Source organism: Vipera berus (genome assembly GCF_964194415.1).
Source record: "Vipera berus genome assembly, chromosome: W".
Taxonomy (NCBI): domain Eukaryota; kingdom Metazoa; phylum Chordata; class Lepidosauria; order Squamata; family Viperidae; genus Vipera; species Vipera berus.
The window spans coordinates 13,628,716-13,643,825 of NC_138210.1; the positions used below are offsets into that span (position 1 = coordinate 13,628,716).

At 45.1% G+C, this 15,110-nt stretch overlaps 1 protein-coding gene across 1 annotated transcript in view; it reads right to left on the bottom strand.

Annotated features, from left to right (window-relative positions):
* LOC308676479 (G patch domain-containing protein 8-like) overlaps positions 1 to 15,110 on the bottom strand; it is a 374,388-nt gene that overhangs the window by 44,966 nt on the left and 314,312 nt on the right. The window contains exon 6 of the mRNA XM_081342293.1: positions 14,797 to 14,940. Coding sequence (XP_081198419.1) covers positions 14,797 to 14,940 — 144 coding nt within the window. The remainder of the gene's footprint in view (positions 1 to 14,796; positions 14,941 to 15,110) is intronic.

Consider the following 15,110-nt stretch of genomic DNA (forward strand, 5'->3'; position numbering starts at 1 on the left):
ACAATTTTATGGTGGCCATCTATGCTGAAATACATTCAGTCTTAGCTCCACAAGGCTGACTGGAAACAGCAAGGGACCAGCCCCTGCCGCATCGGCACTGCCCCCCGGGCGCACGCTGGGGAGGTATCACCCTTTGTAAGGAATGAAGAAATGCACCATTGCCTGGAAGTGGCCAGCACATGGCCCTGCCTACTTCGGGCAGGCTAGGGCCTGGGCAGCGTTGCGCTTCTCTTCAGATTCATGCCACCCGGCTCAGCCTCTCGGCACTGTGTGGAGAGCGCCCTGCTGCCTGCCAAAATTGGGCAGGCTGGGGCCTGGGCAGCATTGCGCAGGTAACATCGACTCTCATGCTGTTCATAGCATCCCCTCCCCAAGAGCCCACCACGCCAGATATGTGAAGTAGGCGAGGGCCATGTGCTGGCCACTTCCAGGCAATGGTGCATTTCTTCATTCCTCACAAAGTATGACACTTCCCCAGCTGTGTTCCTTGCCTGTTTTTCTCCCTCCCTAATCTCAAATATTTTCCCACCACTCTTGAAAGGAAGGAAGGAAGGAAGGAAGGAAGGAAGGAAGGAAGGAAGGAAGGAAGGAAGGAAGGAAGGAAGGAAGTGTTCTGTACCAGCCTGCTACCGGCCCTGCAGATAAGGCAGGGACAACCCCTTTTACAAGAAGGCAAGAGGCTGGAACTAAGCCTGCCAAATGTATTAACATAAAAACATAAACAGAGCAAAGAGAGCAAACATGAACCATGAAACAGGAACTATTCAAACCGTTGCCTTCAGCAAACCAGCCCTCCCACGCATTCCCCTTTTATACAGTTCAGGGCGTGGCTTCTCTCTGCCTCCTTCCAAGGTGCCCCATTGCCTTCCTCTGTTTACTCCTGATTGACTGCCTCCTGCGTCGGGTGTCCTTGAACAGGGCCAGCTGTGGGTCATCTTCATCCACGCTGTCAGGCTCACACAGCTGGGTCTGCGTCGTGACCAGGTGGGAGGGGCCTGGCTGAGGGCTCTCATCAGCAAGCTCTCCAACCCCCCCCAGCAACCTCTCCAACACCCCCCTCCTCCTCCTCTGAATCATCTGACCCAAATGCCGAACCCACAGGATGACCCTGAATCACAACACTATCCCGCACCGCAGGGCCCTTCCACCGGGTCTGCCGATCTGGATGCGGTCGGGATGGAAATTGTTCATGAAAAGCGGTCACCAAAGCAGGGGCATGAACGGAGGTCGCGTCTTCCCAGGTGAAGTCCTCTGGTCCGTAGCCTTTCCATTCAATCAGGTACTGGAAACGACCTTTCAGCCAACGGGAGTCCCTGATGCTGGCGACCTTGTACTCGGGGGTGCTGTCTCCATCACGAGGTCCTGATGGGGGAGGTTCCGCTGGGCGGAGTGGACAGGCCGGTTGCTCAGGGACCAACAGAGACTGATGAAAAACTGGGTGCACGCGCAGGGAACGTGGCAGAGTTAGGCGATAGGCGACCGGATTGATGACAGCCTCGATTGGGAACGGTCCTAAATATCGGTGATCTAACTTTCTCACCGGCCGTGTTGACGGTAGGTTCCTGGTGGACAACCAGACCTGATCTCCCACCGATAGTGGAGGCATATCCCGCCTTGACCGATCAGCAAACCTTTTGTAATCGGCCTTGGCCTTCTCTAACTGACGTCGCACCAATCAATGGATCGCCTGTAACTCTGCCATGAAGTCGTTCGCTGCCGGCTCCGGTGAGTCCACGGGAGAAAGGGGGAAAAACCGGGGGTGATATCCCACATTGGCCAAGAACGGTGTCATCTGTGTGGAGGTGTGCTGCGAATTGTTAAATGCAAACTCAGCTATGGCCAGATAGTCCACCCAATTGTTTTGCTGCAGATTGACGTAGCAGCGCAGATATTGTTCCAGGATACCGATGACCTTCTCGGTTCCCCTGTCAGTTTGAGGATGATGCGCGGACGAGAGGCAAATCTTGATATCCAACGCATGCATCAACTCCTGCCAGAAGCGGGCTGTAAACTGGGCCCCCCTATCAGAGACGACTCTATCAGGGAGGCCGTGCAGCCGAAACACCTGCTGAATGAACATACGACTAGTGGCGCGGGCTGACGGTAAGCCGCGACAGTGGATGAAGTGCGCCATCTTGGTCAGCATGTCCACCACCACATACACTGTCGTAAAACCAGAGGATGGGGGTAAATCCGACAAGAGGTCCATGGACACAGCCCCCCAGGGTCTTTTGGGTGTCGGCAAGGGCTGCAGTAATCCAGGCAGGGCCCCTGTCGCTGACTTGGCCTGCCTGCATGGGATGCAGGAGGTGACATAGGACTGGACGTCGTGTCGGACTCGGGGCTACCAGAAGGTACGGGAGACCAGGTTCAGGGTCTTGAACAGGCCAAAATGCCCCGCCGCCGGGTTATCGTGACACTGGCTGAGGATGAGTCCCCTGAGTGGCCCTCCCGGAACGTAGAGCCGGTCACGATAATACAAGAGTCCATCCGTGACCGTCCAAGGAGAATATGGCCCCACCTCCTCCTTCCGCTGAGCCACCCACACCTCCTGCTGCTGTGCCTCCCGGATCCGAGCCCGTATATCAACCGGCTCCCGCACCACAGCAAAAGACTCAACGGGGATCACTGTCCTGGGCAGAAGCTTGTCTTCCACTCGGGAATATTCCGGCTTCCTGAACAGAGCATCCGCTCTTTGATTGTGCCCACTAGGTATGTACCGAACTCGGAAGTCGAACCTCGCAAAGAAAAGAGACCACCGAATCTGGCGTTGGTTCAAATTCCAAGCGGTCTGCAGGCTTTCCAAATTCTTATGGTCCGTCCGGACCTCGATTTGATGCTGCGCTCCCTCCAGATGATGCCTCCAGGCCTCGAACGCCACTTTGATGGCCAGCTGCTCCTTCTCCCAGATTGTATAATTGCTCTCCGAAGGGTTCAGTTTTCGTGAATGGTACGCGCAAGGGAAGAGGGTACCTCTGGGCATCGTTGCCTGGAGTAACACCGCCCCAATGGCAATGTCGGAGGCGTCCGCCTCCACGACAAATGGCCGTTGCGGGTCGGGATGCTTCAAGATGGGCTCCTTCATGAAGGCTTCCTTCAAAGTCTGGAAAGCCCGTTGTTCTGGAGCATTCCACTGGAACCGAGTCTTCTTCTGCAGAAGCCGGGTGAGGGGGGTTGTCAAGGCAGCAAACCCAGGGATGAAAGTTCGGTAATAATTGGTGAACCCAAGAAGTCGCTGAACATCCTTCACGCGACGCGGGGGTTGCCAACTCTGAAAAGACTCAACCTTACTCGGCTCCATGGCGATGCCCTCAGGAGAAATGCGATGACCCAGGAAATCGATGGTCACCCGGTAGAACTGGCACTTCTCCAACTTGGCAAACAGCCGATGTTCTCGGAGTCGCTGCAGGACCTGATGGAGATGCTGATGGTGCACCTCACGCGACGGTGAGTGCATCAGGATGTCGTCCAAGTAGATCACGACAAACTGATCCAACAAATCCCGGAAAATGTCATTCATGAAATGCTGAAACACGGCGGGGGCGTTGGTCAGGCCAAACGGCATCACCGTGTACTCAAAATGTCCATAACGAGTACCAAACGCCATCTTCCACTCATCACCTGGCCGAACCCTGACGAGGTTGTAAGCTCCACGCAGGTCCAGTTTCGTGAAGATCTTAGCCTCCCGGAGTCGGTCCAAGAGTTCGGGGATGAGGGGCAGCGGGTAACGATTGTGCACCGTGATGGCGTTGAGTTTCCTATAATCGCAGCAAAGCCGCAATTCGCCCGACTTCTTTTTGACGAAGAGCACGGGTGCAGACACTGGCCAGGACGAGGGCCGGATGAAACCGCGAGCCAAATTCTTCTCCAGAAAGTCCCGCAATGCAGCCAACTCGGGGTCCAACATGGAGTACAAACGCCCCACTGGGAGAGGCGCATCAGGGACTAAATCAATGGGGCAGTCATAGGGCCTGTGCGGGGGTAATTGATCCGCCTCTGTCTCGCTGAACACATCAGCAAAGTCGGACAGTTCGGGAGGCAAGGAAACCCCTGGGGAACCCTCCACCTGGCCGGCACAGAGATGGCGGGTGTGGTCCACGCACTGCAAGCTTGGGAAGGTGACCAGGTTCTGTGACCAATAGATCTGTGGATCATGCGCCCGGAGCCACGCCAGTCCCAAGTCCACGGGGAAATGCAGATCTGAGGTGATATAGAACTGGATGGCCTCCACATGGGAACTGATGGCCATACATAATGGTTGCGTGGCGGCCGTAATTGGCCCAGACAGGAGCACTCGACCATCGATAGTCTCCACTAACATGGGCGGATCCACCGGGCACTGGGGAACAGCCCATTTGGCCACAAATGCTGAGTCCATAAAATTTGTGGTGGCCCCAGAGTCAATTAAGGCATGGACTGGAATCCCCTCTGGCTTGCCAGGAAGGATCAGACGTGCCTCCAATATCAGATGCCGTGGAGGTCCACAGGCAGCATCGGAAAGACGTCGCTCAGTGTTGTTGTGGGACGCCCGATCTATCACACCGTCTAGATCGGGCTCGGGGCGTTTCCCGACAGAAAAGTAGGGGACTTTCTCAGGGCAGACTCGGTCACTGATGCCCGCTGTCGCTTCTTTGGGCAAAAAGCAGCCAAATGCCCTGGGTCCCCGCAGTAAAAACACACCCCCCCCCCCGATCGTCGTCTGTTCATTTCAGTCTCCGATAGATGAGACCTGGCGGCACCCAGCTCCATTGGCTCCTCCCTTTGAACTGGGGGCTCATGCATAACAGGGGCTGCAGGGGTCTGTGGGGTGGCACGGCGACTCCTTCGCTGCTGCAACCGAGCATTGACAGAGATGGATCAGCAGTGATGGATCAGCCCATTCAGGTCTGAGGGAATATCCACACGGGCCAGCTCATCCAACATCTCCTCCGACAATCCATCCTGGAAGGCATCCACAAGCGCAGCCTCATTCCAGGCGGAATCCTGGCTAAGCAGCCGAAAATCGCTGATATAGCCCTGTAGGGGGCGTTGACCCTGCCTCAGAGCTTTCAGGCGTCGAGTAGCAGTCTGCGTCTTTATGGGGTCCTCATACATCAGACACATATGATCACAAAACCCCACAAAGTTGTCCAACAATGGACTAGGTTGAGCCAGCAGAGGCGTGCCCCAACGAGCTGCATCACCCGAAAGAAGGCTTAACACAAACCCCACCTTATCCCGGTCAGTGGGGAAATCAGCTGCTCTCACGCTGATAAAGAGCTGGCATTGTCCCAGGAAAGCAGGAAACAATTCTGGATTGCCAGTAAATTTATCCGGCATCGCAACTTGGCATTTTCTCCTGGGTGGGGGTGATGGTGGGGGTGCAGCATGGACCTGAGCTTGCAATTGAGCCACCTGAGCTGCCAACAAAGTGAGTTGCTGGGCGAGCTGGGCATTCTCAGCACGTAGCTGCTCCATAATAATAGTAAGGGGTGGGAGGCTGAAGGCAAACTGTTCTGTATCAGCCTGCTACCGGCCCTGCAGAAAAGGCAGGGACAACCCCTTTTACAAGAAGGCAAGAGGCTGGAACTAAGCCTGCCAAATTTATTAACATAAAAACATAAACAGAGCAAAGAGAGCAAAGAGAGCAAACACGAACCATGAAACAGGAACTATTCAAACGGTTGCCTTCAGCAAACCAGCCCTCCCACACATTCCCCTTTTATACAGTTCAGGGCGTGGCTTCTCTCTGCCTCCTTCCAAGGTGCCCCATTGCCTTCCTCTGTTTACTCCTGATTGACTGCCTCCTGCGTCGGGCGTCCTTGAACAGGGCCAGCTGTGGGTCATCTTCATCCACGCTGTCAGGCTCACACAGCTGGGTCTGCGTCATGACCAGGTGGGAGGGGCCTGGCTGAGGGCTCTCATCAGCAAGCTCTCCAACCCCCTCAGCAACCTCTCCAACACCCCCCTCCTCCTCCTCTGAATCATCCGACCCAAATGCCGAACCCACAGGCTGACCCTGAATCACAACAGGAAGGAAGGAAGGAAGGAAGGAAGGAAGGAAGGAAGGAAGGAAGGAAGGAAGGAAGGAAAGGAAGGAAGGAAGGAAGGAAGGAAGGAAGGAAGGAAGGAAGGAAGGAAGGAAGGAAAGGAAGGAAGGAAGGAAGGAAGGAAGGAAGGAAGGAAGGAAGGAAGGAAGGAAGGAAGGAAGGAAGGAGAGGGAGGGTCTGAGAGAAGTCCTGCCTTAGACCTTCCCTGCTGCCCTTTTACCATCCCCTTGCCCCCTCCTCCTGGCCTATCTTGGGGGGTCTCCCATCCTATTGCTAAGGAAGCTTTGGATACAAAGCCAGGTCTCCTCACAAGGAGAGGGAATGGGCTTCTCTTTGAGACTTTGCCCTTGTACCCATCATGAGCAACCTGGCTAAGGAGAGCAAGCACAGCAGCAGCAGCCTTGAGGAGGAGGTAAGTGCAGCTGGGCGCCACCTTGGAGAAGTGGGGCTGGGCTTTGTGCCGTGGGTGCTTGAGGGCTGGGCTGGGCATTTGACCTCCGTGCCACCATCCAGCCCCCCCTCCCCCCCTGAGAGGAACAGTGAGGCTCCTCCAGTGGACCATGCCTTGGCACTTGCCCTGGTCCCATCTCCTTCTGCCAGAGACCCTCAGATCTGTCCCACTCCTGCCCAGGCTCCCATAGGCACCCTTGATGCAAACGATGTAGAGCTGGCCATGCCCACACAATAGGCCACACGCACTCCAGCCACACCCACCCACTAGGCCATGCCCACCCTGGCCACACCCACCTGGCCCCCCAAGGGCAACCGCAGTGCTGATGTGGCCCTCAATGAAATTGAGTTTGACACCCCTGATCTATGCTGATCTGGGTGCTGATTGCTGGAAGACTAGAATATAAACTGACAGGAAACAGCACTCCTTACTAGCACTGATGATATTACCTAGTTTGGGTAATGAAACGTCTGCAAGAAAACAACCAAGCTCAGAGAGCACCAAAGACCCCTCATTTCAACCCTGAGCTACAAATATTCTCCTTTATTACTACACCAACCAACCTGCAGTTTTCAGACCAGACTCCTCCTTCTTCAAGTCTTCCAGCAGCAAATTAAATTCCAATAATTGGGTTGTAAATCTGGTTTAACTGCTGTTACTGTATTTGCATCTGAATATCATCTTTGGGTTGATTAGTACCATTGTTATTTTATCAAACTTTTTATCTAAATTTTCAATTTGAACTTGTAGGTTGAAAAGCATTTTTTCCCAAAGGGCTTTGTCCTTAAGTTGTTGCATTGTTTGCATTTATAATATAGCTGAAGACTCTTCTTTTTTTAAAGTTATAAGTTTCCACACAGTCTAGTATTTTTTGAATTATTTCTTCCTCTGATGGTCTTTCTTCATTTTTCCAATATTGTGTGAATATAATTCTTGTGGCTGTTGTCACATGCAAAATCAAATATACACTTTGTTTATCAAGCTTCTCTGGCATTATACCTAATAAAAAAGTTCAGGTTTAAAATCTATACATTTCCCCAATATCTTTTCTAGCCAGGTATGTATTTTTGTCCAGTATCTCTTTGCTTTTACACATGTCCACCACACATGATAATACAGTAAGTACCTGATTTATAATTACATTTCCAACATTTATCTGACATATTTTTAAACATTTTTGCTAATCTTACTGGTGGCAAGTGCCATCTATAAAACATTTTGTATAGATTTTCTTTATAAGAGGTTGACGTCAATTTATAATTTCTTTCCCACAGGCTTTGCCATTTCTCTAAATCTATATTGTATTCAAAGTTCTTTACCTACAGTATGTTATCATTGTTTCTTTTCCTTGTTCATCTTCCATTTTCAAATTTAATAAAAAGTTATATGTTTTCTTAATTAGTTTTTCATCAGAGGTTAGTAATATCTGATCAAACAGAATCTGCTCTTTATAAAATCCATACACTTTAACATCTTTATCATATCTCACTTGCATTTGTAAATGTGACCACCATGATAGATCAGTACCCTGATTTTCCATCTCTCATGTAGATTTTAAGTTCCCTTCAGAATCGAGTATATCTTCATATGTTCATATTTTCTCAAGACTGACTAGATTTGGATGTACGAATGCTTCCATTGTTGAGAGCCATCCTGGAATTTTCAAATATATTTTACATTTTATTTTTCCCCATGTTAATAATAATGCATTTTTAATATAGTGGTTTTCAAAATATTTATGAATTTTATTTTTCCCATACCATAAGAAAGCATGCCAACTGAGTTGTAAGTCATGTCCCTCCAAATACAACAATCTTTTATTTCTGAGGGTTATCCATTCTTTTATTCATGTTAGCACTGATGCTTGATAATATAAAACCCACTCTGGCAAACCAAAACCTCCGTTTCCTTTAGCTTCTTGTAACATTTTCAATTTAATTCTAGCTTTCATTCCTTGCCAAATAAATTTTTGAATTAGAGAATTTAAGTCTTCAAAGAATTTTTTCTCTAGTTTTATAGGTATCATTTGGAATAAAAACAGTATTTTTGGTAATATATTCATTTTCACCATAGCGATTCTTCCTAACATCGACAGTTGCAGATTTTTCCACTTTTCTAAGTCAAGTTTTATTTGGTTTAGTAGTTTTATATAGTTATCTTCTTTTATTGTTGAATATCTTTCTGTCAGGTATATTGTCAAGTATTTAAACTTTTTAACTAATTGTAGTTCTATTTTTTCTGACAATTTTTTTAATCTGTGAGATTTTTAACTATACTTTAGTTTTTCCTCTATTTATCTTCAGTCCTGTTATCTCTAGAAACTGTTCTATCTTTTCCAATAATTTAGGAATCATCTCTAAAGGTTCCTCTAGGATAAATACCAAGTCATCTGCAAATGCTTGCAACTTATAAGTTTCACCTTTTATTTCCATTCCTTTAATTTCTGAATCCTGTCTACAGGTGAAACTCGAAAAATTAGAATATCGTGCAAAAGTTCATTTATTTCAGTAATGCAACTTAAAAGGGGAAACTAATATATGAGATAGACTCATTACATGCAAAGCAAGATAGTTCAAGCCGTGATTTGTCATAATTGTGATGATTATGGCTTACAGCTCATGAAAACCCCAAATCCACAATCTCAGAAAATTAGAATATTGTGAAAAGGTGCAATATTCTAGGCTCAAAGTGTCCCACTCTAATCAGCTAATTAAGCCATAACACCTGCAAAGGGTTCCTGAGCCTTTAAATGGTCTCTCAGTCTGGTTCAGTAGGAATCACAATCATGGGGAAGACTGCTGACCTGACAGTTGTGCAGAAAACCATCATTGACACCCTCCATAAGGAGGGAAAGCCTCAAAAGGTAATTGCAAAAGAAGTTGGATGTTCCCCAAGTGCTGTATCAAAGCACATTAATAGAAAGTTATGTGGAAGGGAAAAGTGTGGAAGAAAAAGGTGCACAAGCAGCAGGGATGACCGCAGCCTGGAGAGGATTGTCAGGAAAAGGCCATTCAAAAGTGTTGGGGACTTTCACAAGGACTGGACAGAGGCTGGAGTCAGTGCATGAAGAGCCACCACACACAGACGGATCCTGGACATGGGCTTCAAATGTCATATTCCTCTTGTCAAGCTGCTCCTGAACAACAAACAACGTCAGAAGCGTCTTACCTGGGCTAAAGAAAAACAGACCTGGTCTGTTGCTCAGTGGTCCAAAGTCCTCTTTTCTGATGAGAGCAACTTTTGCATCTTATTTGGAAACCAAGGACCCAGAGTCTGGAGGAAGAATGGAGAGGCACACACTGCAAGATGCTTGAAGTCCAGTGTGAAGTTTCCACAGTCTGTGTTGATTTGGGGAGCCATGTCATCTGCTGGTGTTGGTCCACTGTGCTTCATTAAGTCCAGGGTCAATGCAGCCGTCTACCAGGAGATTTTGGAGCACTTCATGCTTCCTTCCACAGACGAGCTTTATGGGGATGCTGACTTCATTTTCCAGCAGGACCTGGCACCTGCCCACACTGTCAAAAGCACCAAAACCTGGTTCAATGTGCGTGGGATTACTGTGCTTGATTGGCCAGCAAACTCGCCTGACCTGAACCCCATAGAGAATCTATGGGGCATTGCCAAGAGAAAGATGAGAGACATGAGACCGAACAATGCAGAAGAGCTGAAGGCCGCTATTGAAGCATCCTGGTCTTCCATAACACCTCAGCAGTGCCACAGGCTGATAGCTTCCATGCCACACCGCACTGAGGCAGTAATTGCTACAAAAGGGGCCCAAACCAAGCACTGAGTACATATGCATGCTTATACTTTTCAGAGGTCCGATATTGTTCTATGTACACTCCTAATTCTAATTTTCTGAGATTGTGGATTTGGGGTTTTCATGAGCTGTACGCCATAATCATCACAATTATGACAAATCACGGCTTGAACTATCTTGCTTTGCATGTAATGAGACTATCTCATATATTAGTTTCCCCTTTTAAGTTGCATTACTGAAATAAATGAACTTTTGCACGATATTCTAATTTTTCGAGTTTCACCTGTAATGTTTCTATTTAAAACTTCCAAAGTTAAAATAAATAACAATGGGGATAGTGGACATCCTTGTCTTGTGCATGTTCTTATATTGAAATTCTCTGTATAATCTCCATTTACAATCATTTTCCTGTTTGTTTATGATATATTGTCTTAGTCATATTTATATTTTTTTTCCAAAATCCATTGTTTTTAGTTGTTGAATTGCCAAAAAACATTATCATATACCTTTTGGGCATCTAGAAATACTAATGTCAGTTGTTTCCCTGCATGCATTTCATAATATTCCAATATGTCCATTATAACTCTTAAATTATTTTTTTATTTGTCTCTGGTAAAAATCCGTTTTGGTTTGAATGTATAAATTCAGTCAGAAATCTCTTCAGTTTGTCAGCTATTATTAAAGTAAAGATTTTATAGTCCTCATTTAATAATGATATTGGTCTGTAGTTTTTTATCTGTGTCAAATCTGAATCCTCTTTTGGTATCAGAGTAATATTTGCTTCAGTCCATGTGTTTGGGAGTTTGGCCTCCAATAAGAGTATCTTGTAGGCATTTGTAAAACTTTTTCTCCTGTTTTTTAAGTTTGTAAGCTAGCCATCTTCCTGGTTTATTTGCATTTTCAAAAAAAATTGCTTTGCTCTTTTAATTTGTTGTGCCAATTTTTCTGATTCTATTAAATTTAATTTACGTTTTATTGTTTCCATTTGTCTTTTCAGTACTTTCTTTTGTGGATTTATTTGTAGTTCTAATTCCATTTTTTTATTCTTCCCTTAACAGCACACACACATTGTTGTCTTTTTTCTTTTTCGCCATGTATGTTATAGCTATACCTCGAAAATATGCTTTGGCTGTGTCCCATACATTTTGTAGTGTTGTATCTTCTTTTTTATTTTCTTTGAAAAAAAATCCATTTCTTTTGTTGCTAATTCTGTAAATTCTTTCTCTTTTAATATGGATTGGTTCAAAGTCCATCTTAATTTTTCCTGTATTCCTTTCCACGTCATTTTTAAAGGATTATGGTCTGCCCAAGTGCATAATTCTATCTCAATTTCCTGCATATTGATTCTTAGTTCAGGCGTCATCAAAATCATGTCAATTCTGGACAAGATTTATGACTATTTGAGTAAAATGTATATTGTAGTTTTTCTAAGTTTGTTTCTCTCCAAGTGTCTTTTACACCAATTTCCTCTATGATGTTGAAAAAAGTCTTAAGTAGTCTCTTTCTTCCTTGTTTTCCTGTTTTGCTACTTTTATAGTCTAGTGTCCCATCTACTCTTGTGTTAAAATCCCCTACTAGGCAAATATTTTGATATTCCATTTCTACTATTTTTCTATGAAGTTTTTGATAACATTCTTCTTGCTTATTGTTTGGTGCATATATTACTACCAAAAGTATCTGTTTTTGATTTTAAAATATTTCCACCATTACAATTCTTCTTTCTTCATCTAAATAAATCTTTTTAGAATCTATTGTCTCTTTAACATATACAGCTACTCCTCTTTTTTCTGTTGCACTGATGCATAGTAGAGTTTCCCAATTTTTGGACATTCCAAAAGTTTATAATATTGTTTTTTTATATGTGTCTCTTGCAGACAAATTATATCAATATTTAATTTCTGCAATTTTTTGAAGATTCTTTTCTTTTTTGAAGGAGAAATCAATCCGTTTATATTCACTGAAAAAAATCAATTTTCCTTCTTCATTTTGTTTACTTATATTTAGGTCTTGTCGATCTCATAGTCCTCTGCTCTCTTGCTGTTCCCTCACCCTCTTGTTCTGTCTTCTCTTTCTCTTCTTCTATTTGTATAGTTATTGCCTCTGTTGTTTGTTCTGTCTGTTTCTGGCCTTTTCTATCCTCTTGTTGGTATTGTGTTCTTTTTTCCAAGAATGCTCTATTTCTTACACCAAAGTCTTCTGAATATCATCTTTGGGTTGATTTGAAACCATTGTTATTTTATCAAACTTTTTATTTAAATTTTCAATTTGAACCTGTAGGTTGAAAAGCATTTTTTCCCAAAGGGCTTTGTCCTTAAGTTGTTGCATTGTTTGCATTTATAATATAGATGAAGACTCTTCTGTCGCTGAGCTTTTACAGCCAGTAGTAAACAATTCCTCTCAATGACAGGGGAAGTACCATAACAAAATAACCTCAGAGAGCGTTGAGATAATCTTTTAAGTGAGAAAAAGGAGATTTCCATTGAAGATTAAAAAAAAATAAGATCAGAGCTTTTAAAAATTAATTAAATACAAAATCCCTGTAATGAAAATCTGCTACAAATGTAAATCAAATCAGGTCACTTTCACTACCCAGGAAATCACCACAGACTTCCATAGGGAGAAATCAAAAATGATTTACAACAGCTAACAAAGTAGTAAAAGAAAGCACAAGAGTTCACTTTAAAATCCAGCAAGGGGTTAGAATAAATCATCATTCAACCAGTCAATTAACATGTAAAAGTAAAAATCAAAATGAAAAAGAAAATATCAAAATGTGCAGTTAAAACTGAGGTGTGCTTAAAACAAACAACAAGCTGAAAGGAAAACAGCTTCTAGCCACTCCTACTGATAACTGAAACCTTCAAGATTCCTCTTCTCAGATAGGTCCACTGTTGTCTGAGGGTCATCTAGGGTCATTCCTAGTAGCTCCCATTCGAATGTGGGGAGTGTGCTGCCAAAGAGCCAGCTTAGGTGGTGAAATCAGCTGTTTGTCAGCAGGAGAGAAAAATAACCCTGCTGCTCAGCATGCCATCTTTGGAGGACCTCAAAGTTGGATTCTGACTGGGCAGATCTAAGTAAGTTGCCCAGAATACAGATTCATGAGATCTTCTTGAGTGAGTTAGATTCTGTGAATCTCAAGGATGTGGACACAATCCTCCAATCTATCAGTCTGGCCATCAGTCTATTATGTCCCAGCCCCTTTGGGATTAGTAAGGTGGTAAGTAAGGCTGAGTCCATACAGTGGTATCAGTTTCTTTGAGGGAAGGTGGAGGTACTGCTGGCTTTGAAGGAGGCATTGGTGCACCCATCCTCAAAAGGCGATTGCTGGACCCCTCCATTCTGAATAACTACCAGTCAGTTTCCAATCTTCCTTTTAGAGAAAATTGTGGCAAAGGTGGTCAGATAGCAGCTGCAGAGGACCTTGGAGGAAATGGATTATCTAGACCTGTTTCAGGTCGGGGTATAGTACTGTTGTACTTGTTGATGATCTTCTGGCAAAGCTGGGATTGGAATGGTGCATCCATCTTTGTGCTCCTTGATCTCTAAGTGACTTGCAGTACCATATACCATGGTATCCTTCTGGACCAGCAACATGGGTTGAGATTGGGAAGGCACTGTGTTGCAGTGGATCACTCCTTCCTCAGTGGATGGTTTTAGTTGGTGTTGGTGGGAGAGATCATGCCCAGGACCCCTCACTTGATGGGTGCCTCAGGGCTTGACACACTCTCCCTTCCTCTTTAACATGTACATGAAACTGCTGCGTGAGGTCATCCATAATTTTGAGGTTCAGTATCATCCTTATATTGATGATACCCAGCTGTACATTTCAACCCTGGGTTATGCAGGTGAAGCTGCTGATGTACTGGCCCAGTGTCTGGAAGCTCTCTGGGTTTAGATGGGGAGGAATAGATTTTGTCTCAATCCTGACAAGATTGAGTGGTTGTGGTTGTTTAACCCCCTGGAGAAGGGATGTTTCCATAATTGATCTCATGTTCCAGAGCTTGAGAAAAGGACGGGAGAAGGTCTTCTGTTGCATGCCAGAAGCATGGGTCTTTGATAGCAGGCCAGTCTTCAAAAGGGTCCTCAGAGAATTGATCAGCTGGACAAGTTTGTAATGGAAAATAAGCTGTAACTCAGTAAGATCCATTGAGGGATGTAAAATGAATGTCAACATCATAAACAGTGCAACCAGCACATATCCTTCAGAACAGGCTTTATATAATTCCTATACTTTGCTGGCACCAACTGCAACTTTTGGATGCTTTTTATGGGTAGCCCTAGTACACATTTCAACAGTCAATTCAGAATGTGACCAAAAACCTCAGGCCACAAGCAATCAGCATTTGAGTTTCCAGCACCTTATCTTCTCCCAGTAACCCAGAAAGACATCCAAAAACAAAAGCAACATCAAAGAGACATCAAGTTGTAGTTGCTAGAAGTGGGGTTGGGTGTTGGATGAAGAAGACAAACATAAAGCAGATTGAAGGAATTTATCACTGTACTCAGAAACTGACACACATCACAAACAATGTAAGAAAAAAAACCCTGTTTTTTACCTGTTTGTGAGCATGGTCATAGGAATTTATATGGTTGTCAAACTCCTGGTGTTTCTGATACTGCTTGTCACAGAGCTCACAGTAAAAATTGGCTCTAAGGTCTTCAAGTGCCTTGGCAATTGACTTTTCTTTGTCCACATAATTCTGCAATAGCAAAAGGAGATAAAAAAATGACCAGGGAAGGCTTTCATTAAAACATTTAGCTTCCTGGTGCAGGGTCTCAGGTTGCACACAGCTCCTGCACTCATTTTTGTACCTCTAGAGTAATTTTTAGCATGCTTTCAAATTTCAGTGGTGCAATTGCAGAAAATTGA